At 34.8% G+C, this 25,830-nt stretch overlaps 1 protein-coding gene across 1 annotated transcript in view; it reads right to left on the minus strand.

The window, feature by feature from the left end:
* Positions 1-2,582: 2,582 nt before the first annotated feature.
* The window catches only part of LOC107854763 (glucose-1-phosphate adenylyltransferase small subunit, chloroplastic/amyloplastic-like), a 33,493-nt gene continuing 10,245 nt past the window's right edge, over positions 2,583-25,830 (minus strand). The window contains exons 3-9 of the mRNA XM_016699761.2: positions 11,137-11,406; positions 10,838-11,017; positions 9,578-9,681; positions 9,369-9,480; positions 8,219-8,317; positions 7,926-8,045; positions 2,583-2,927 (exon numbers count right to left, since the gene is read on the minus strand). Coding sequence (XP_016555247.2) covers positions 2,811-2,927; positions 7,926-8,045; positions 8,219-8,317; positions 9,369-9,480; positions 9,578-9,681; positions 10,838-11,017; positions 11,137-11,406 — 1,002 coding nt within the window. The 3' untranslated portion in view covers positions 2,583-2,810. The remainder of the gene's footprint in view (positions 2,928-7,925; positions 8,046-8,218; positions 8,318-9,368; positions 9,481-9,577; positions 9,682-10,837; positions 11,018-11,136; positions 11,407-25,830) is intronic.

Below are 25,830 nucleotides of genomic sequence, written 5' to 3' on the forward strand. Positions count from 1 at the left end.
GTGATCACAAAACTTCGATTTTGATCCAACTAATTCTTGACTAAGCGAAAATTTTGACCCTAAAGAACGATTTTGAATGAAAACAAAGATATATATACATACATGTTGAATTCTATTATGCTGACAAAAGCAGTGAAAAAGTTGAGGGTTAGAATATCAATCATCCACTAATCTAGACATGCAATCGAATCAAGTTAGATGAGCTCAATCATATTCTCCCAATAGACAAATCAATTTGTTCTCCAATTTAACATACATCTCAATATTAGGATCCATTGAAATCTCTTAGAAGTCCTGTTTCACATGGCAGGAATAATACCCTAGATTTACCTTTCATGAAAGGGGCATTAGCCCTAAATAGCATGAAAAATAAGTCTCATAAATTTATATTTTGAAAACAAAAATAATGAAGTTAAGAATAGATAAATATATGAAAATTTATAGAAAATAATTAGATTATATATATAATTATAATAATTATTATCATTACAAAAGGGATTCAATTGAATCTTTTGTGTTTATTCGCCCACAACTCATTCTTGAGCAAGAACATTAAAGCTTATATTTCCTCTAAAACCTTATGCTTAACGCCATATCTTAATTAAAATCAATGTGTCGTGGGTAGAAGCAGAGCAAATCATCCTTTAACTATTTTTCTTAAATTATTATTAATATTAATTAATTTTTTTATCATATATTTTAGGAGTCCATATATTTTAGGATGTTTAGTAAAAGGAAAAATATTAATTATTTTTTCTACCATGTATTTTAGGAGTCTCATATATTTTAGAAAGTTTATTAGAAAGAAAAACATTAATAATTCTCCTACCATTTATTTTAGGAGTCCCATATATTTTAAGAAATCTAAAAAATAATTAAATAATAAATTAAAAAATAGTAAAAAGATAATTTTGTTTAAAGAAAGTCTTTTAATGAATTGTGAAAAATTCAAATCACCTTTTTAAAGGTGTTCATACTTTTAATATATTATATAAATTATATAGATATAGATATAAATTATAGATATTGATATAAATATACATAGAAGGAAACATATAATAACAATAAAGAAAATATAAAAGGAAAATAAAAAGATAGGATTTCCTATTTTGTCGAGCTAACATAAATATATTCAACTTGCAACAATACACCAATTTTTTTGGCCGAAAAGGTAGGAATGTGCCATGATATTTAATAAATGATACAAATATATTTTTTTGTCATATTTTAGGTATAAATATACTCTTGTCGGTAATAAAAAGGTATATATATATCCCTAAATTTTAATAAATGGTATAGATATACTTCTCGTCATACTTTAAGTATTAATATGCCCTTGTCGTTAATGAAAAAGTGCATATATACCTCTAAACTTTAATAAATGATATAGATATGTCCTTCTTCATACTTAAGGTACAAATATACTCTTGCCGTTAATGAAAAAGTACATATATTCCCTTCTCACTAACATCAGGTTACGTGTTACAATCCTGTTTATTTGCCATTTTTAATTTAATTTATTCACACTCCACCCGAAAAAAATTCTAATTTAACCCACAAACCGATCCAAATAATAACTCAAACCCGATCCGGTCTAATAGAATCTTCAAGATGCATCTCTATTCACACATATTCATTCTCTTTTTTTCTTTCTATTAGACAGGGTCGGGTTTGAGTTATTATTTAAATCGGGTTATGAGTTTAATTAAAATTATTTTGGGATGGAATTCGTGTAAATTAAATTAAAAAAGGTTAAATGAATATGATTGTGACACGTGTTTTGACATTAGTAAGAAATGTATATATGTACCTTTTCATTAAAGCAAGAGTATATTTATACTTAAAGTATAACAGAAGGTATGTTTGTACCATTTAACAGGGTATATATATATATATTTATATATGTATTTTTCCATTAGTGATAAAAATATATTTGTATCTAAATTATGACGACGATATATGTGTATTATTTATTAAATTTCAGGTATATTTATACCTTCTCCCTTTTTTTGGTTCATTTACTTTTGATCACCGAGAAAAAGTTAGTGCAAAAGTCTTTGCTACAAGTACAAATTCAAGAGTTGATTAAAGTCAAACCTGAAAAGAGAACAACTTACACTTAAGCAGATGAACTTAAATTTTTGTTCAATACTCAAGATCACGTAGTAGCAGCGTAGCAGGGTCACTTGCGATGATCGGGGTCGATATAGGTGTTTATTGGCAAGGAGCTTGATCCGCAATGAACAGTATAAATTGTTGTTTGCGGCACTATACACAGAGAGGACCAAGCATAGCAGAGCTAGGTGCGACTCAAAACACTTCAATTGGTACACGCAAGAAATAGGCTAATTCAGCAGCCTTTTGGTCAATTTCTGGTGAATATCGGGGTTGATAGGTGACAACCCCGATGAACAGAAAACAAGCAAAGAACAGTACAAGTTACTGTTTAGGTCACCGTTCATAGGGGTAGATTTGCGTTTTCTAGTTTTCTCTTCTTTTTTCTATTCAATGGAGGAAGAAGAAAAAGAATATAAAGCAGTTGAATCTTTTTCCTTTGAAGCAGGAAGTGGAGAAACATAACATTGAGGAAAAAATGAATTTCTTCTCACGATTGACATTCAAAAATGAACACAAGTAAAATAATTGCTATCAAAAAAGAGGTGTTTATTCCATCATCAGCTTTTATTGAGATGAATAATTGTAAAAAAAAATAAAAAAATTCAAGGTAACATGTTCACTTCAGGAAACTAGCACCTTTAAACTTACGGCTATTTGGCCAAAAAATTGGAGGAAATCCAAGGTTCACCACGTTAGATAATGGTACCACTGGGAATTAGTGCATCCTTTATAACAGTAACAAGCCCGCTATGAATGAAGTATCCGTCCGACTCCCTGGCTGCTTCTTGAACATTGTCACTATTGATGATCTGATGGTACAAAACTTTCGTGTTAGGAACTCAAGCTCACACATGTATATTGGTTCAAAAATTAGAAGGAAAAAGCATGTGATGATGAGAGAAGTCAGCAGGACACTTACGACTATATGCAGCCTAGAATACTCAATACATGCATTGAGTGAATGTGATTTTGAAACATAACAAAAGTTGATACGGGCACAACTATAAAGATCGATGAGTGTACAAGTGTGACAAGAGGCCATACAAGGAAGTGCAATGCTAAAGTGTGAGGAGGACCAAAATGCACACTAAAGCCGCCCCACTCTACACTAGAGAGGCGCCCCTTAGTCATTAAGGGTCTTTTGAACAATTCACTTTGTTATGTAATAGACTATATATAGTTTAGTATTAGGGTTTTCATTCCTTAGTTGATTATTGTTGTAAGTCTTGAACTTTGAAACACCAAGTCCTCTCTTCAATTGAGGCAAAATCGAAATTAGGTCACAAGTGTGGATATCACCTGTGTTGCAATTGTTGGCTTGAAACGTTAGTGCTAGAGGAGGTTGTAAGGATCATTAGGTTTGACATATCTGAGGGTTCTTATAGTCTATGCACTCCTTTGTCAATCTTTCTATCCACCTTATCTGTTGAAATCGTCTCTTGTTGTGTTTAGCGTTCTCTTGCCGTTTTTAGTGTCTTGTTCTTGTGGACTGTTTTGTGCGAGCTGTGGACTGTTTTGAGGCTTCTTAGGACCGTTTGGAATCATTTGGTATCAAAGCTAAGGCTGATTTTGTTCCTACAACACCAATCTTGAGCTTGATTAGTTGAAAAATAAAAAAAAAAGTTGTCTAAGTGTTGGTGTTCTTGGACGAAGTGTTGTTGTTGTTGTTGTTGTGTTTAGCCGAGATTTGTGTGTAGATCTAGGTGTGTTTTGCTTGTCTTAGTTGTTTCTAGTGTTGGTTTTCTTTCTCTCTAACACTTATTGAGTCTAAAGCCATGTTCTTGAGCTAAGTTTTAAGTTGTTGTTGAAGGTTGTTAGACGGCTTCTTGTTGTTGTTCTTCTTGTCCTTCATGTTGTGTTGAAGAAGTATCTTTAAAAGGAGTTGTTTGATCTTGAAAAAAGAAAAGAAAAGTGAGACTTTGTGTTTGTCTTGGAAACATTTTCAAGACATCATCAAAGTAGTAAAAGAACAAAAGACATTCAAAAAGTTTAGTTACTAAAAATGAGTAAGACACTTTTTCAAGATTGTCCAAAAGGAGAAAGGGGACAAGACATCCAAAAAGGTTGTCTTGCCAAAAGAGTGTAAGTAGGTGAAAAGCTTTTGACTCTTGAAAAGAGGGTCTAAAACCTTATATACCTACACACATAGCCGAAACTTCTTCATCAAAAGTGTGAAATTGAACAACTTAATTCTTGGAACAAATTTCTTCAACTTCACCAACATTTCCAATGACCAATAGTTGTTGGCCACGTCATCAACAAGGCTCAAAATTTGGGAATTCTTAGTTTCTCTTCTTTGTTTCCATTGGTCTCAACTTTGTTGACTCTTATACTAATTGACAACTAGTAAATATCTACTAAGTTGTAAATTAGTTTTTGAGTACGTTCTTTGTGTTAGCATTATTTTTGTGCTTTTCTCAGTTTTGAGTCGTAGTATTTCTTGGTTCAAGGTCGGACATTACTTTCTTGAGTCTTCAAAACAAAGAATTCATTCCAATCAAGAAGTAGACTTACTCCTCAACTCACCACGAGCTACAAGTCAACTTGCAACACTTGTGACATCAAGTGTGAGACGACAAAAGTGCGAGAGGGTGTAGTGAGGTTGTTTTGAACTAACGCATGTTTTGTTTTGTAGGTTTTGTGCGGTATTGTTGTTGGCTGGTTCAAGAACTTGAACTTTGTTGGTGTTGTTGTGTGTGAAGTTATGGACTGTTTTGGTGTTTGGTTGGACCATGACTTAAAGGTTTGCCTTAAGTATAATCGTAAATAGAACCCGAGGCTTCAACCTCTCAATCCACGATGAACAATAATGCCATTAATGCTATATTGACCCGTCTTGAAGCCATGTCCCGTGACATTGCTAGAGTGAATGCGAGTATTGAAAATTTAAACTCGGACATGGCATCGATGAAGGGTGAGATGTCGACTATGGGTGGAAGGATAGAACGAGTGGAAAGCCAAAGAAGCCGACTTTCTACCCCTCACCAACTAATACTCCCGAGGCCTTGCACCAAATGTTATATCCACCAATTGCCACAAATCAAACCAATCCTTATTCCCAAAGCCGGGATCATGATAGGCCAAGTCACTATCCACTTCACCAAGTCCAACAAGAAGGACTTGGAACCTAAATACCACCCCAAAACCCGAGTCCTCCATTCCACACCCCACTTTACCAAAGACCTCACTATCCAACAAATCCAATCCCACCACCACAAGCTCCACTTAACCCAAATAGACCCGTCCATGTAGAAGGGTATGGTAGAGGAGATCAACATGAAGGATATTATTCGTATGATGATATTTAGATGAGAAGAGAGGAGATGGGGAGTAGGCAAGGTGATCCGAGAGAAGTTTATGGTCAAGAGGGAGGAGTTGGTTATTGGAACCAAAACCGTGATGTAGGCTTAAATACCATCAAGATGGGACTTTCAATCTTTAAGGGTGAGAGTGATCCCGAAGAGTTTCTTGCATGGAAATCCGCATGAGAGAGCATCTTCCAAGTTAATGATCTTACCGAGGAGAAAAAGAGTTGCTATGTGATCACTCATTTTGAAGGTTATGCTACTACGTGGTGGGAGTATGTAAAACGGTTTGATAATGTTTTGATAGAGGGGCATCCCCATCCTTGGTTTCAGTTAAGGTACCTCATGAGACAAAAGTAATTACCCGAAAGTTACCAACAAGAGTTCCTCGCCAAGTTGTATAACTTGAGGCAAGGAAACAAGAGCGTCGTGGCTTATTACGATGAGTTCCAACAACTTATTTTGAAACTTGATCACCGAGGAAGCAAGTAATCCATGACATTGTTCGATTCAAGGTTGGATTGAATAGGGATATCTCCTCACGATTGACACTTCACAAATTCGACACCATTGATGGCATCTTCCAAGCCGATTTGGATGTTGAAAGGGAGTTAAAAAAGAGATCGGGGTACAAGTACAAAGGAAAATCTCCTTTGGGTTGGCACAAGGACAAGGAGCACTCATTAAATGCCGAACAACATGATGCCAAGGCTATCCAAGCCGAGAACAAGACCTCCCAAAGGTACCCTTTAAGAAAAGAAGGTAAACCACACTTCTCGTCTCATTCTAAGGGCTTTCAATGTTTTAAATATCAAGGTTGGGGACATAAGGATAGTGAGTGTCCAAATAGGAGAAATGTGATCCTAAGAGAGGGTAAATTATACTTTCTTGTAGAGGAGGTGGGACTTGAACTGGATGAGATTGATAAACAATCTCAAGATGGAGAGAAGGGACAAGTTGAGGGGTCAAAAGAAAAAGGATGTTTGGCCGTATAATGGTGAGCTCAAAGTTCCATATTTGGTGGTGAGAAGAGCCATGATTAGTAAGGCTTTGGTTGATCCTATTCAAAGGGAGAACCTTTTTAACACCAAATGCCTTATTAAGGAAGTTGTGTGCTCTATGATCATTGATGGAGGTAGTTGTGCCAATATTGCTAGTAGTACTTTGGTTGACATCTTGAAGCTGCCCACAATCCCTCATAATAGTCCATACAAGCTTCAATGGTTGAATGCGTGTAGGGAGTTAACGATAACCCGACAAGTAATGATACGGTTTAAGGTAGACAACTACCTTGACGAGGTGTTTTGTGATGTTATTCCAATACAAGCGTAAAATTTATTGTTGGGGATACCATGGAAATATGATAGAGCTAGCATGCATGATGGAAGAACCAATAGGTACACTTTTGAGCTCCATGGCCGAAGATATACACTCCACCCTCTCTTACTGTTACAAGTGACTAAAGTTCATCAACAAGTGAAAGAGTTGGAGGAGAAGAGAAAGAAGGGAAGGAGAGGGAAAACCGAGAGTGTAAATAGTGAAGAAGGGGTGGCAGCAAAGGTTCAAGGAGGAAAGAAGTCCCTACTTGTGGGACTTACCCGCAAGGCTCCCTAATTTCTCACTAACAAAGGTACTAGCATTTTGCCTAGTACCGTCTTTTCTTGTGTATAGGTTCATGATCATGTGCTTCCTAAGGAGGATACCAAGAGGATTACTTACCAACACATGCTTGATGATGTCAAGGAGCCCTTGGATAAGCATCCAAGCTTCAGGATAGAAAATAAAGTCTTGATTCAAAGAAGAAGCCTTAAAGGTGATGAAGCCGTGAATTTGAGGCCAAATTCCTTTCAAGATGGAGAGCATGATACGGGCATGACTATGAAGATCGATGAGTATGAAAGTATGACAAGAGGCCATCCAAAGAAGTGCAATGCTAAAGTGTGAGGAGGACCAAAATGCACACTAAAGCCGCCCCACGCTACACTAGAGAGGTGCCCCTTAGTCATTAAGGGTCTTTTGGACAATTCACTTTGTTATGTAATAGACTATATGTAGTTTAGTATTAGGGTTTTCATTCCTTAGTTGATTAATGTTGTAAGTCTTGAACTTTGAAACACCAAGTCCTCTCTTCAATTGAGGCAAAACCAAAATTAGGTCACAGTGTGGATATCACTTGTATTGTAATTGTTGGCTTGAAACGTTGGTGCTAGAGGTAACGTTCCTCTAGTGTCTTCGTAGGATATTGGTGATAGTTTGTGTAGGTTGTAAGGTCCTTAGGTTTGACATATATGAGGGTTCTTGTAGTCTATACACTCCTTTGTAAATCTATCTATCCACTTTATCTATTGAAATCGTCTCTTGTTGTGTTTTGTGTTCTCAAGCCGTTTTTAGTGTCTTGTTCTTGTGGACTATTTTGTGCGAGTTGTGGATTGTTTTGAGGCTTCTTAGGACCATTTGGTATGAAAAGTTGAGCGGTAATTAGAAATAAATTAGGTAGCCAACCTTCACATTGTCCCCTATACGAGCATTCTTGTCGATAATAGCTCTCTTTATGTGAGAGTTCTTGCCGATGCCAATTGGAAGACTACCCTTTGCATACAGAAGTATCCTGTCAGCATTCGTCTGGACCAAGAAAGGAAGCAAAGTGAGTTTAACAACAAATCGAAGGAGGCACAAAGAAAATTACAGAGGAAATTACTGTCGTTTTTCAATTTGCTACATGCTATCTCACGTACAAATTAAGTCTAGTCAGGTGTGCTGAGAACTATTAGTCCTTCGTGAATTTTAACTATTACCTCATAATAATCTGCTCCCATCAAAAGTGTGTCTTCGATAATTGCTTCCTCTGAAATGCAAGATCTGAGTCCAATCACGGAATGGTGAATTTTACAGCTCTGCACTCAACAAATTACCTCCGTGAGAACCGTGATCTGAGAAGTATGTACTGGTGTTCATGTACTGTTTCACATAGAACAAACCAATACTCCCTCTTCCAAATTGTTTTTTGCTCGTTCCTTTTTTTCAGTTGTCTCGAAATTGTGTCCATTTTCCTAAATCATACATTTGTTTTCCGCTATTTGTTCTTTTATTTTGGAATCTATCATTCTTATAAAATCTCAAACTCATCAAAGAGTCCACTTCACACTTACGGTCCATTTCGCTCTATGCTATGTTATAAATTAACTTCACTAATAACTCAAACTAAGAGAAACAAATTGGAAAATAGGGAGTAACGGTCCGGTAATTAACATCACAAATTTTGACACAACATAATTTATGATGTAAAGAATATATCTTCCCTAGCTTGATGGGCAAATTAAACTGAAACTGTGAAACATGACATGAAACTGGAAAAAGGATGTTCAACATTCCTCAGAAAATGCAATGCAAGCAGGAACCTTTTTTTGTGACTTGTAAGTATAAGAGATGTCCCAAGATTATAGGGCACCTCTCCTGGACAGCCAGCTCAGCGGGTAATTGAGGCGAAGTCCTACATGTTTGCTGTTGGGCACGCCATGTATAACTAAAGGCATAATTCATAAATATTTGGCCTCTGCTGGCACGTAAATTTTGAGTATACAAATCTAGACACCTCAACTCATATCCACTATGTCAGTTGAGCACTCCAACTAATAAAATGATCATCTAAACACCTCAACTCCGATCCACTATGTCAGTTGCACACTCCAACTTATAAAGTGATCATTTAGACACCTCAAAAATTTGTGCATCACATTGGCATCAGGTGACCACAAGACACAGTGGGGACGAGTTGGAGTTTTTAGTTGATAGTTGAGACCAAGTTGAGGTGTCTAGATGTGCGTTCTCAAAATTGGAGTGCTTACTTGCCAATTGATGCCAAGTTTGAGTGTTTGTTTATGTATTATGGTATAACTAAAAATGAAACGAATATGAAAATTAGAAGACCCTGTTGGTGAGAAATACCTTGATAACACAACCTTCACCAATGACACTATCAGTGATATCGGCATCAAGCATCTTTGAAGGAGGCAAATATCGAGGTTGGGTATAGATTGGAGCTGAACGATCATAGAAGCTTCAGGGAATATTGAAGATAATGATATTAGTGCTTACAATCAGTGCAGAACAATCGACAATAGTAACCAAGTGCAGAGAAATATCAGTGAAGTTACCTAAAATCTGGCACTGGCTTTTTTGTAATGCCCAAATTGGCATTGTAGAAAGCTTCAATGGTACCAATATCCTCCCAGTAGTCATCAAACAAATAAGCTTTCACCTGAACTTAGACTAGTAAGATCTCTACAAGTAATACTAAGGAAATTTTCGGCTGATAATTTGAACGTGTGAGTACAAATTTTGGTTCGTCATTATTTCAAGCAGTTCCATGATGACCAGAAAGAGAGAAAAATATACGATGCAGAGATGCGGTAAAAAGATAGAGGAAAATCTGATAGCGGTTCACAAGACTATAGAAAGATGGCTAATTTATACAAAATCATACTCGGCAGAAAAAAACTATGTTGCTCGAACTAATAAAAAATGTTGACAGCTAGGAGCCTGATCCTCCATAAGTGGTGCATTTTTGAAGGATTCGACACAGGTGCAGCATCTTTTTTGGAGAGTCCAAGCAATATAAGAAAAAACTAACAGCTAGCCATAATAAGGCCTACCAAGGGCGGACCCACCTTATAGCAAGGTGTGTCGTCCGATGCTTCTTCATCGAAAATATTAATCAATAGATACATCAAATCTGGGGAAAAAAAACAGTTTGTATATAAATATGCAATGACACAGCTTTAGCAAAGAGCACTATGGTCTGTTCGTTAGGCGCCTATCTAATAAGGTTCTCTCTTGGACAGAGGTGGATCCAGAATTTTAAACTTGTGGGTTTCCAAGGGCTCCTTTCCTGCCACTAAGCTATCCCTTGGTTTAGTTATGGGTTCCCACCTATTAATATTTATAACTTTTGGCGATTTTTCTATGTAATTTTAAGCCTTACGGTAGCGAGTGTGGGTTCCCGGGAACCCACACCTTCTACTCTACATCCGCCACTGCTCTTGGAGATCGAACCCCATTGGCAGCACAATTTTGAGTTTTTTGTTTCTGTAGGTAGTAATTGCTAAAACATAGCAAGCTATTATTAGTTAATAGGATTTGAATCCCCTAAAGCTCACTCCTCAAGCTAAACCTAAAATCTAACGTCAAAAAAAATTAACCATTCTTTGCCCTATTTTGTTCATCTATTTTCTATGTTAAATGTCGACACTGCTTATAAAAAATTCTAGTATGCCACTGAGGCGTACAACTACTTGAGTAATCTGGAAGTGAAGTTTCATATTTCAGAATTTAAATTCTATTCATGAGAAAAAGTAAATTTCTTCCAGTGTTTGTAATTAGAACCGTAAATGGTAATCACTTAAGAATCTACATACTCGCAATCCGATGGAAGTTGCACCAGGTATAACTTCACTACCAAAGTCATTTGCTGCAGGAAACCTTTCCCGAAGTAGGTTTAACATCACATCTTTGCTTACGACATAAATACCCATACTTGCAATATATGGCTTCTCTCTAGCTTTTTCGTCATCAAGGCCTAAAATAGTAGTATCCACCTGATATGCACCAAACACAAATTAAGTTCTTCCATAAAGCTAGATATTTGTACCATCTAGTATACAGAGATAAATGTATCCGCATGCGTATTTATTGAGAAATATGCAGAAGGACTTACCTGCATTGCTTTCAACTGCTCTCCTTTTGGTTTCTCTGCAAATTCAATGATGCGTCCATCTTCATCAATCTTCATTAGACCAAATGCAGAGGCACGCTTTTCATCCATCGGAAGTGCAGCAACGGTTATATCAGCATCCGATTCTCTATGGGCTTGAATGAACTTTTCATAATCCATTCTGTACAGATGATCTCCAGCAAGTATTAGGTATTCCAGAACATTATGCTCCTCAAACAACCACAAATACTGTCTGACAGCATCAGCAGTGCCCTGAAAGACAATTAAGTTCTCATTAAACTAGTCCGCGAAGAAAACTAGCTAAATGGCTATACTAAAATGCATGTCACAAATAAATCAGAGGAGCTGAGCACAAATAGTAACCCTAAATGGCTTTAGAAAAAGCATACAACTCCTCAAAAGCTTATGGGGATATAGTTGCTTCAAACGTGTTGTATACTTGTTGGATTGATACCTATCTCTAGGTTACAATTAAAAGAGAAGGGCAGTCCTGCACAAAGTAGCCCACATTAGCAAGGTCTACAAAGGGCCGCACCTTAAGCGGGTGTGATGTAACAACCTACTTAGGGGCGGATTAAAGATGAAGCTAGTAAAGCATATACTTTATGTTATCAAAAATTTTCAGACCTATCAAAATATTCAGGTCTGAAAATTTTTGATGGTAAATTTTATGATTTATTTTCACTTAAAATAAAATTGAAGATTCTAAAAAAAAAAAAAAAAAAAAAAAAAAAAAAAGTTTTAAATTTTATATAAAAAAGAACGAAAGAAAGAAGAACTATCTATTTTTTACCAAAAATATTTTAGAACGTTGAATTAAATAATATAAATCTTTCTATTAATAAATAAATTTTTTACAATAACTTTCAAGATAATATCACTACTAGAAAACTGCTTATTACCTGCAATTTTACCTAGGGAATAATATCGCAGAAAATACATGCGGATTTACCTACGAAATTATTAAATTCGTCAATATTATAATATATTGCCTGCGAACTATATATTTGTAATAAATTTCGTAGGTAAATTTGACGCCATATTGCGCAAATTTCTTACTTACGATATTACCTGGGGAAATATATCGGCGGGTATTTTATCTCTAGGTAAATCCGCAGGTATATGGATAAATATATATATTTTTTAAATCTGTAGAAAAATCCCTAGGTAATTTACCATACGGATTTACTTAGAGACTTTTTGGTGGAAATTTATGTAATGGATTTAATTACCTACGAATTTATTTGGGGATTTTGTGCTGCGAATTTTGCTGGGGATTTATTCTTGAGGATTTACCTGCGATATTATTACTTGTGACATTACCCGGGGAAGTATATCAGCGGGTATTTTATCTCTAGGTAAATTCACAGGTATATGGATAAATATATATATTTTTTAAATTCGTAGAAAAATCCCTAGGTAATTTATACTACGAATTTACTTAGACATATTTTGATGGAAATTTATGTAATTGATATTATTACCTAGGAAATTATTTGGGGATTTTGTGCTGAGAATTTTGCTGGGGATTTAGTCTTGGGGATTTACCTGCGAGATTATTGCTTGCGACATTACTTGGAAAATATATCGGTGGTTATTTTATCTCTAGGTAAATCGCAGATATATGGATAAATATATATATATATATATATGTATATATATATGTGTGTGTGTATTAAATCCATAGAAAAATCCCAAGGTAATTTATCCTACGGATTTACTTAAAGATATTTTGATGAAAATTTATGTAATGAATTTTATTACCTGAAAAATTATTTAGGAATTTTGTGCTGCGAATTTTACTGGAGATTTATTCTTGGGGATTTACTTGCGAAATTATTACTTGCGACATTACCTGGGGATATGTATCGGTGGGTATTTTATCTCTAGGTAAATCCGTAGGTATATGGACAAATGTATATATTTTTTACATCCGTAGAAAAATCCCCAGGTGATTTTATCCTATGGATTTACTTAGAGATTTTTTGGTGAAAATTTATGTAATGGATTTTATTAGCTGAGAAATTATTTGGGGATTTTGTGCTGCATATTTTGCTGGGGATTTCTTCTTGGGGATTTACCTGCGAAATTATTACTTGCGACATTACCTGGGGATATGTATCAGTGGGTATTTTATCTCTAGGTAAATCCGCAGGTATATGGACATATATATATATTTTTAAATCCATAGAAAAATTTCCAGGTAATTTATCCTACGAATTTACTTAGAGATATTTTGGTGGAAATTTATGTAATGGATTTTATTACCTGGGAAATTATTTGGGGATTTTGTGTAGCGAATTTTGCTTGGGGATTTACTTACGAAATTATTATTTGCACATTACCTGGGGAAATGTATCGACGGGTATTTTATCTCTAGGTAAATTCGTAGATATATGAAAATATATATATTTTTTTTAAATCAGTAGAAAAATCCCCAGGTAATTTATCATATGGATTTTCTTAGAGATATTTTGGTGGAAATTTATTTAATTGATTTTATTACCTGAAAAATTATTTGAGGATTTTGTACTACGCATTTTACTGAGAATTTGTTCTTGGGGATTTACCTGCAAAATATAAAATTCATATATATAATAAACTATATATATTATTGTAATCGTTGATTTTAATGTAATATATTATGTGTCGTATTTTTAGTTACACAATTTATTCATAACTAATCTGAGAATAATTATATTATTTGTTTTACTATTATTATTATTATTGTATTAATTTGCATCCTTAGTCAATTTAATTTTTTAATTTATTTATTTTCTAGTCTGATTTTGTCAATTTGTTACAATTTTAGCCTAATTTTATCCAGTTTATTACAATCCTAGCCCAAATTGTGTCCAATTGAACTCAATTTCAAATTTCATTCAATTTTTTAACCAAATTCTTAATCTTTAGATCTCAGCCGTCAATCAACATTTATTTATTATTATTATATATATTTTTAATATTAATTTTGTATAGTTACTATATTTATTAAATACCAACCTAATTCAATTCAATTTTCCTAATTTATTTAAATTCTAGTCATTTATACTCAATTTGTGTCAGTTGAGTTTAATTTGACTCAATCAAAATTCTTAATTCAATTTTTTTAACCAAATATATAATCCCAATTTGACTCATCTCCTCAATTCTAATCTCAATCGTTCATCATATTTGATCAACGACCAAGATTAAATCAATTTTCACTAATATTTTTCTTGAAATTGGACAACTTCAAACTATTTTTCTTGAACCGAGTATCTATTGGAAACAACCTGTTTACCTTAGCAATATGGTCTACATACACTGTACCCTCCACAGACCCCAATTTGTGGGAATAAATCGGTTAGTTGTGCTGACACCCAATTTGACCTCCCGATACCCCTCTTAGACTGTTATTTTAGCAAAATTATTTATTTTAAATGTTGATATTTTCTACGCATTATTTTGATATCAAATAAATATTAACGTGCCGCATTCATGATTTGAAAATATATAATTTATTTTTATATTATTATTATTTCATTATATAATATTTTACGTAATTTTGCTAATATTTATTATTGTTAATTTAGTTGGAGATTTCTTTTGGATTTTACTTGGAAATATGCATACTTGAAATTTTATTATTATAATTTTAATTGGAGTTTTTTTGGGGAATGTAAGATTTTATTTTTATTTAGAGATTTAAAAAGGAATATTTTCCTTAAAATATATAAGAAAATTAAAATTATATATAACAAGGATAATGACATTAGAAATAAATTTATTTTTAAATCTTTATTTTGTTCTCAGGTTAAATAAATTATTATATAAAAAATTAAATCAAATAAGGTCTCGGAACATTGCTAAAAAAAAAAATATAATAGAAAGGGCATAAGCCATCATTTGAAATTATCATATTCAGTTAATTTATATTTGCATATTTGTAGAAATGCCATGCGTATTTTTCAATATTTTTAACTTGCATATAATTAATATTTTATCTTTTACCAAAATCTATATCTCTCTCTATATATATATGTATATATATTATCTCATATAATTATCAGTGATAGGGAAATCTTAGTAGCTTAGTTACCTGAACTCACACTTTGTTGGTGAGGGTTCGATTCCCCACATTGTAATTTCCTCCCCATTCACCTTCCTCTATCCCTCCCCAAAGAAAAAAAAATACTAGTGAGTAGTGACGGGATTTTTTTGGATTTGAATAATACAAATTATTAAAATTTGATGGCTAGTTATTTATCCAATAGAAAAATAACTATCATAAATATAATGAATGTTGATTTAATATTATTTAAACATATGTTAATTGTCTATTATGAAAAAGTTAAGCGCAATTTTTAAGTATAGAAAATTTAATTCTATACATAATTAATGTGAAGTTTAACTATCCACCTCAATGATAGAATTGTATTAAATTGATTATATATATATATATAATATTATAATTATAATGAGAAAATAGAACTAAACCATTTTGGTAATTAGAAACTTAAAAGAGACATTAGCCAAACTTTTAATTCATATCTGTAATTTATTTGGCAAGCAAACTTCTGCAACGACTACAAAGTGGAGATCTACTGCTACTCGTATATATATAAGTACCACAAATATACTAAGATATGGATATAATTGTAGAAAAACAAGAGATTGGCAGAATATTTTAGAAACAATCGAGGCTTTTCTCATTCAGTTTTAAAGGCAGACGTGACTTGTATTTATACAAATTCAGTATGCTGAATTGTGACCTAAGTAGGCTCCTATAGTATCTTAACTTCTATAATGAGCATAGAGTTCTACAATATGTATGACTACTACATTGTTTTAAATACAAACTCTAAAATAACTATCCTATTCAAGGCAGACATATCACTTAACACAAGCAAACTCTACAATAGCTATACTATTCAAGGCAGACATATCACTTAACACTCCTGATCTGGTTCAATCTCTTCAACACCTCCCCTCAAGCTAGTGGGAGGTGTAATAACCACTCCTAGCTTGCTTCTAAATCGTGCAAACATCTCTTTCGTTAGTGCCTTTGTGTGGATGTCAGCTAATTGATCCTTTGACCTAACAAACCTTGTGATAAGTTGTCGACTAGCAACTTTTTCTCTAACAAAGTGATAGTCTATCTCAACATGTTTTGTTCTGGCATGCATGACTGGATTGACTGTCATGTATAATGCACTCAAGTTGTCACAGAACAATGTAGGTGCAGCCTTTAGATGTACTCCAATGTCTCTGAGGATGTATGTTATCTATGCCAATTCAGCTGCTGTTGAGGCTAGTGCCCTATATTCTGCTTCTGAACTGGACCTTGCCACTGTATGTTGTTTCTTGGATGTCCAAGATACACAATTTGCTCCAAGGTAGATATTGTAGCCTGTAGTTGATCTTCTAGTCATAGGGCATCCCCCCCAATCTGCACCAGAGAAACCATATAGCCTAAATGAGGAGTGAGACAAGATCCTCAGACCAAACTGAGTTGTGCCCTTCACATATCTAAGTATCCTCTTGACAACTTGATAGTGTATATTGTTGGGACTGAGCATAAATTAACTTACCAGATTTACTACATGAGTTATGTTTGGTCTTGTTAGTGTCAAGTATTGTAGACTGCCAACAATACTTCTGTATAATGAAGCATCCACAGGGTCACCTTCAGCTTCCTGCAAGCTATGCTTTTGTGCCAGTGGTGTGCTTACTGATTTATCAAGGGCCATGCTGGTTTTAGAGAGTAATTCTGCTGCATACTTACTCTGACTTAAATGAATGCCTCCACTAAAGTAAGCGACCTCAATTCCTAGAAAGAAGTGCAAGGAGCCAAGATCCTTTATAGCAAATTCTTTTCCTAACTCACTAATAATTTTTGAAATTAGTGCAGTATGACTTCCAGTGAAAATTATGTCGTCAACATATAAGAGCAGTAGAATAGTTCCTCTTTTACAGTGTAGCACAAAAAGTGACAAGTCTGCCTTGCTGCACTTGAATCCAGGGTGAAGTAGATGTAAGCTAAACCTATCAAACGAAGCTCTAGGAGCCTGTTTAAGGCCATACAATGCTTTTTTCAGTAAACACACCCTGTCAGGATATTTAGAATCCTTAAAACCTGGTGGTTGAGTCATATACACCTCCTCTTGGAGATGTCCATGCAAGAATGCATGCTTCACATCTAGTTGTCTGATGCACCAGTGACAACTGACGACAACTGAAAGAACTATTCTTATAGTAGTGGCCTTCACAACTGCACTGAAGGTTTCTTCAAAGTCCACTCCTTCAAGTTGTGAATATTCCTTGGCAACTAGTCTTGCCTTATACCTTTCTATGGATCTATCTGCCTTTAGTTTGGTTTTGAACACCCATCTAGAGCCAACTATGTTCATACTAGTTGCCTTAGGCACCAATGTCCAAGTATTGTTTTGGTGAAGTGTATCTATCTCCTCCTTCATAGCTGCAAACCACTCTGGAGAGTTGAGTGCTTCACTCATTATTTGTGGTTCCTGTACTGTGGATTTCTTGGCTGCAATAAGAGAAATATGACTCTGTGGTATGGATTTTAATTTTAGCCTTGTCACCATGTGATGAGTCTGCGTATTTGATGTCTCGGTAGCAGGTACTTCTACAATCGGAGTCAGTTCCTCTTGATTGTCACTAGTGTTGAACCGCTGTGACAGATCTTCTTCAAGTTGAATGTCCTCCGGGTTATGTACTGACGGCGTATTTTTTGAATTTCCCCTTGATCCAGCAAACCGAGGCTCACTAGAAGTCTCACCAGAAATATCAACTACAGTAATATGATCATCTTTGATAGGAATAGACTGATCAGTTGATGGTGGTGCAACACTTGACAATACTTCCCCTGAATATATTGGTGGTGTAGTATTCAGTACTTCCTCGAAATATATTGATGGTGCAGTACTTGACAACACGTGATCCTCAATTGAGTTTGTGGCATCCTGCAACTTACAGAAAAACTCAAAAAAGGTAGCAAAGTGAGTGTAATCATTTGAACCAACTAGTGGTTCATTTGGTTGAATATAAGGCAATGTATGTTCATCAAATATCACATGTCTTGAGACAAACACTCTTCTGGTAGAGGGGTGATAGCACCTATAACCTTTATGAAGGCTACTGTATCCAATGAACACACATGGATAGGTCTTTGGAGAAAATTTAGTATTGCCTTTCAAATAAGGAAAACACCTGCATCCAAATACTTTGAAACTATTATAGTCCGGCTGTTCTCCAAAAAGCTTAAAGAATGGAGTTTCTATTTTCAACACTGATGAGGCATTCTATTGATTAAGAAAGTTGCTGTTAAGAAGGCTTCAACCCAAAGAAATTGTGGCAACTTTGCATGAAATAGTAAGGTCAAACCTGTTTCCACAATATGCCTATGCTTTCTTTCAGAGACCCTATTTTGTTCAGGTGTATGAGGACATGAGATATGTCTAACAATTCCACAATTTTCAAGATGCTTAACAAAGTCAATATTATTAAATTCACCTCCTCCATCACATTGAAAAATCTTAATGGTTTTTGCGAATTGTTTCTCAACCATCTTTTGAAACTTAACAAAGACTTTATAAAATTCAGATTTTCTCTTTAGCAGATATAACCAGGTGTATCTTGTACAATCATTAACAAATATTATGTAGTATCTCACCTGTTGAGATGAGTCAATAGGTGCCGAACCCCAAAGATCACAATGAATTTTAAGCAAAGGCTCTTTTTCAATTTTATTTCTCAATTCAAAGGGAAGCTTATATTCTTTTCCTAACTGGTAGCTAACACATACAGTAGGAACTTTATTCTAGTACTTGACATCAACACACTTATTACTACTAAGAATCTTCAAAGAATTTAGACTAAGATGGCCTAATCTAGTATGCCAAATATTGTCTGAGTTCTTCCACTTCTTGGTTGCAGATAAAGCATAATAGTTGTTGTCCTCCAATGCATACAAGCCATCCTTCCTAGATCCCTTGGCCAGAAGTCTCCCCGAGCTCTTGCCCTTTACAACAAATCCAGATTCATCAAACAACAACCCTTGGAACATACTACAGCCCCAGGTGGCGAAGAGCCGACATCGAGGTGCCAAACCTTCCCGTCGATGTGAGCTCTTGGGGAAGATCAGCCTGTTATCCCTAGAGTAACTTTTATCCGTTGAGCCGCTCCGACCGCCCGACGAGTCATCTACTTAAAAGGACCCTCCCCGCAGTCCGCCCTTCCTTGAATTATTCGGTCAACTTCACATCTATCTGCCAAAGCTTTCAAGACTTGCTAGCTGCAAGTGCGAGCAAGACCGTTCATGGGTAGAAAGATTTCATATCATAATTGAATCAAATCAAGACGATCAAGGGGTGAAAGACTGCACACAAGAGTTGTCCTTATCAAGCTTACTAACTGATAAAAGATTCTTTTTAATCTTAGGAACAACAAGAACTTCCTTTATTTTTAGTCCAGACTTAACTGTATTGCTAGTATGTGTGATGTCAAGTTTTGATCTGTTTCCAACTATTATCTTATCAGGGCCAATATAAGGTTAAAGATTTGACAAGTTACCTATTGAATGTGTTATATGACTGGTTACACCAGTGTCAACATACATAGTCTCATCCTCACTTGTGGTATTCTGCAGATTAACTGCAGAGAAGGCCTGTGGTAGATCCTCAGTAGTTTGGTAGGAATAGTCCCACCTATAGAAACAGTTCATGGCTGTGTGATTGTTCCTGCTATATATCTGGCAGTTTTCCTTGTCCCTAGCTTGGTTTGAATTCTCAGCATTTTGAGAAGACTGAGGTAAAACCCTTGCCTCTTGAGGTAAAGTTTGGGTTTTCTCTTTTGTGAGGGTAACCCTCGCGACCTCTTCCTCTTTGAGTAGCAAAGCCCATGTTGTTGTAGCCTTGTTGGACCACTTCTTCCTCATCCTCTCTCATATCAAAACCTCTAAGTGAATTGACAAATTGGTTAAAGGTGGGATATGGTGCTTTTCCTAACATGACAGTTCTAAAGGTCTTGTGTTTTGGACCAAGTCCTCTAGCAAAGTTAATAACCTTGCTGTCCTCATCAACAGGCTTGTGTATGGCCGAGAGGCCATCACATATGCTTTTGAATTCCTTCAGATATTCATCAAGTTTGTTGGATCCCAGCTTGATGTTCTGCAACTGCTGCTTAAGTTGAAACTCCTTATCTTTGGTTGCTTGCAGGTATGCTTCCTCCAAGCATTCCCACATTTCTTTAGTAGTTGAACATCCCACAATGAGGTACATACTTTTCTCCATCATTATGGCAGATATCCAACTCATTAGTAGCACATCCTTCTCCTCCCAGTCAGTTTTCTCAGCATCTTTCTCAACAGCTTTCCCGGTTCCATTAGTGGTGGCGGATGTACTGCCTAATTCTGGCTTAGCCTCTTTGATTACATAGGATACCTTTATCACCTGTATCAATTGGAGTATTCGTGTCCTCCAAATCAGATAATTTGAAGGCTTTAACTTAATGGGACATGAGCCAATTAAATGGTGTAGTGAGGCAGGTGACAAACACAAAGACAAGGGGGTTGAAGATGTTGTCAGGGCCATGATTGATCTAGTTTCTGGTAGAGGCAGCGTAGCTTTAGATTAGCTTTGATACCATATAGAAAAACAAGAGATTGGCAGAATATTTTAGAAACAATCGAGGCTTTTCTCATTCAGTTTCAAAGGCAGACATGGCCTGTATTTATACAAATTCAGTATGCTGAATTGTGACCTAAGTAGACTCCTATGGTATCTTAACTTCTACAATGAGCATGGAGTTCTACAATATGTACGACTACTGTATTGTTTTAAATACAAACTCTACAATAACTATCCTATTCAAGGCAGACATATCACTTAACACTCCTGATCTGGTTCAATCTCTTCAACAATAATCTCACAGGAAGTGTAAACATAAAATTTTCATAATATGTAAGGTGGAAGTGAATTATTTTAGAGCACATAAATAGTTATTATGTTTCACCTTTAGTCAAATAACATGAACTTTGATCAATATTTTAAAATATATAATGATATGTCATGATTTGTAGATTAGAGTACTTTTTATGTAGTTTATGATTATCTAAACTGTATTTTAAATTATTGAATTATTTAATGTAATGTAGCTTTAAACATTAGTTCAATTGATTCTCAAAAAGTGATATATGACAACTAAAAAAGAATGAAAAAGTATTATAAAATTATTTATTTACATTAATCTAAAAAAGAATTAAAAACATATAAATATTAGAATAATATTTAATTTAGTATGAAGAAAATTTGATGGATTTCACTGGTACATTTTGTACCATATCGGCTGAGAACATCAAAACATTGGCATTTATAATGCCATATGTAAACAGTGAAAGAGTGGAACTTCAAGAATTGTGGTGGTGGGGCCAGGTGGGTAAAGTTGTGCAATTATTATTAGGGTTGATTAATAGAAGGTGGATGATCTAAGAAGAATAATGTGGGGTGGGGTTGACAGTGCACTAGTGGAGTAAACTAACAAGGGATTGACAGTGCACCAAATGGAGTAAATAACGTGCAAATGTACTACATACACATTACTAACATCTTATTAATTATAAATAATCTTTAGTTTCAGATTACTATGTACAGTCAACAAAAGGTTTTATGTCATTTACATTGAAAACAATAAGTATATGAAAATATATAAGATAATTCCAAATTATTTGAGCCTACCCCTATGCAAGATATTTCGCCAACCAAGAAAAAGTTCAATCCAAACCATCAAAATCTTCCCAAACTATTGACAAATTTCAGGCTTTGATTTTATTGTACTAGTGGTTTGCTTACATGACTCGAACCAGTAACCTGAGACAATTTTGATTTCTACCCACTTTCAAAACTTATTTTGAGTCATAGATACCAATTTTTTTCATTTATTTTTTAGGGTTAGGTCTTGAAAAAGGTAAAAAGTGGGCTAGGATTGTGGGGTCATGGGTTCTTTAACATTTTTAAAACTTGAGAAAAAAATACAACTTTTTTAAAACTACAACATGGTCTATTTTTATATTTTCCATTTAAAAATATTTATTAAAATCATTTAATATTTTCAACTACATATTTCTCTCTCCTCAAAACCTCCCTTCTCCCGATTTTGGTTCCTATTTCTCCGAACAAAAAAATTTGATTGATTCTTGCTTCCTCAGACAAAATTTTTCAATTTCTCTTGCTCAGGTAAGTGTAATTTTCTTCCTCAATCAGTTTTAGATCCATTTTAGTAATTTTTTTTTATGACGCTTTGTGTTGGGGTTCTTTGATTTTGATAAATATTGCATTGTTCTTCGTTGAATTAGTCAAAATTTGAATGTTTTTAATTAACATTGTCGATTTCGCATGTTTAATCGGGTTTTATTCTGGATAATGATTAGAAATTTTTTCAATTTTTGTAGTTATATTGTGTTTGATTTTATTTTTTTTGTACTGAATTGGACCCATTTTAATGTCGTTCTTGTTGTTGTGAATTGTACTGCCAATATCTGATGCAGGTGGAACTTGATTTGCTCGTTTGATGTGAGGCATTTTTCCATTTTTCTTAATAGATCAGTGGTCGATAAATCGACCACTGCAGATTAATTTTTGCTGCATGTGTTCATTTTTATTAATAGACCAGTGGTCGATACATCGATCACTACAGATTCATTTTTTGCTATAGATCATAAATAGTGAGAAGAGTTCATAGAACAGTTAAAGGCCCGATTCCACTACTTCTATCAGTAGGAGGCGAAAATTCGAAGAAGTTTTGAAAACTTTCAAGAGAAAAAAACCCGTAGTCGATGAATCGGAGTCAGAAACCGAATAAAAAATCCTTGCCGATATTTCTGAATTTGACAAAAGTAGGCACACGAGAGTGAGGATGCTGAGGATAGTGAAAGTAAAAGCGAGGGGGAAAGCGAAGAAGAAAGTGAAAGTGATAGCGGGGACGGCGAGGATAGGAGAGATAGCAGAGATGGGGAGGAGGATCCCCTATCCTTGCCAATTGTACGAGAGATATCTCCGTTGAGTCATACGACCTAACAACCTGGATGGATGATCTTGGCTCTTTTTCTGCAAAGATTTCTGTGAGAGCAAGAATGATGGTGTATCAAGAGTTTAGACGGGTTCTTGTTGAACAAAAGTTGTATTATGATTTTAAGAAGACATATTTCGAACACTTGAGGCATATGTTGAAACATTTTAAGTTTAATGGATAGATGGTTCATTATATGTTGCTGCGACGTATAAAAAATAAAAAAAAACTTCATGAAATTTGGTTTTGTGTGAACGGTAAGCCAGCTTGTTTCGGCTTAAAGGAATTTGCTTTAATTACGGAGCTGAATTGTTTAGAATATCCCCGTGAATAAAAAATGAACAAAGTCCTCCAAAATGGAGAAAACTTTCATTTTAAGGTGACGAAGAACAAGAGCATTACTGCTGCAAAGTTGATTATCCTGATGAAGGTAATAGGCTGAATAATCAACAAAAGTTGAAGTGTGTTTTGATTTAGTTTGTACACACGATGCTGCTGGCAAAGGACCCGTCAAAGAAGGTGGATTCAGACTACATCAAGATGACGATTGATTTAGAATTCTTTGGGGGGGGGGATATCCATAGGGAAAAGAGTCCTTTGAGCTGACCTTGAGCTATCTGAAAAAGAAAACCGATCTGACCAAGCAGAAAGAAGCTTTTATCAAGAGGAATAATGCATCGTAGTCGTTATTTGGCTTTCCCTGGGCGTTTCTGGTACTTATAATCTACCATCCTATTGATTTATTGTAGACTCCTACATATTTATGCCATAATACATAGACACTATAGACTTACTCGTGCTTCTATTGATTGCAGGTTGGATATATGAGGCCTTTCCTCATCTGGGAAGGTACGCCGGCAAGTCGTTGGAGTCTTCCCTTCCCATTCTCCATCTTTTTCAATGGCACACGTCAAAGTGCGACAACATAATGGAAGGCGACCCGTTTAAGTACAAAGGAAACAACACAAAGGTAAAATTATAATTATTATGATATGATACTAATATTATTATATTAGCGAATGTCGTATATTTTTTTATTTTTTATAGATTGTACACCCGTACCTTACCCTTACTATCTGTGAGATGGAGCAGAGATACATGAAAACTTTTAAGCTATACACGAATGAAGTTAAGGATACATCCATTGATGCGTTTAAGGCACAGCTAAAAGGCGTGACTGTCCTGACTTCATCAGCGGAGGTCACGGACGAAGACGAAGATTTAGGTGGCCACCATTATGTTCTAAGTCCACTACGCAATTGTGATCATGCTGGTTCAAGTGGACTCAAAACTTCACCAGACTCTTCTAATGATGATGACCTACACGAGTGTGTTGCTTTGCTCGAGAAAAGTCTACTGGATATTACTTCTTTTGTTAGAGAAGAGAGGCTGAGGAGAATTGAGAAGAAACAAGAAGAAGGTACATTATTATTTTTTTCTCTTACAATTTAATTTTGTTGCATATGTTTTGTATTCTTTTCAAAATAATATAGTGCACCTAGACAGTCCCCCTTGTAGCTGGCATCAAGTAAACCTCCAAGAACTTGCAGACGACATGACTACAGTAGATGAAAAATGTGAAGAAGAGAGAAAAAAAGAAGAAACAAAAGAGGAGAATGCAACAGATGAAGAAGATGAAAACGAAGAAGAAAAAGAAAAAAAACATGAGAAGTTGACAGCTGAAGCAGAAGAAGAAAATGAGGAGAAAACAAAAGAAGATGGTGAAAAGAAATCAGAAGAAGACAAAAATAAGAAGGGAGTTGAAGAGGAATTAGTGGTTGAACAGGAGGTTGAAAATATTGAAGAATAGAAGAAATCATCAGAAGAAGAAGAGAAGGAAAATGAGAAGAACGAAGTTGAAGAAGAGGAGAAAAAACATGAAGAAAAAAGAAGTGGATGTGATGGGTATTGTTGCGGAACTCAATCAAGAAAATAAGTAGTTTTGTGGATTTGGAACAAACAATTTTCTTAATGATTTATTTTTTTTAGTGATTTGTTCTTTATGGATAATTGAATTACATATATTTGACATGTTAATGATGGCATTTACTGATGAAATAATGTTCAGTTATTTCATTGTCTCGTTAGATTAAACAGCTGACTGGATTACATTATCAGTTCAACTATATTTCTAATTTATAGTGGTTGATTGAAAACATAATAGAAGTTGTTCTCTATAATTTATAGACTTAACATACTATCGATTGAGTAATTCAGATATTTACTTACCGTAACTATCATAGTTTATAGAGGTCGATGATAAAAGACATAGACATAATTCTCTATTAATTATAGATTACACCCAAGATTGATTTAAGAAACCTTACATCTATTTATTCAGTTTTCTATATCCCTATTACACCTTTCCAGAAAGCCAACAACAATAACAAACCATACAATAAATTTTTTAGGCCTTTCTCTTTTTTCTCGGCCAAAATCAGCCTTTGCTTTACTTGATCCCTCTCCATTTTGACTTCTTTTAGCGATCCTTTCAATAATCTCTTTGCTCTTCGATTTTTTTAGTAATGTTATGAGTAGATCTCTATTTTCTTCAGATTTGATTTTTGGGATGCTTGAGACATTGTAGTTGTTAACAAAAATTAAAGCAAA

The sequence above is a fragment of the Capsicum annuum genome, chromosome 9 (genome assembly GCF_002878395.1).
Source record: "Capsicum annuum cultivar UCD-10X-F1 chromosome 9, UCD10Xv1.1, whole genome shotgun sequence".
NCBI classification, from domain to species: Eukaryota; Viridiplantae; Streptophyta; class Magnoliopsida; order Solanales; family Solanaceae; genus Capsicum; species Capsicum annuum.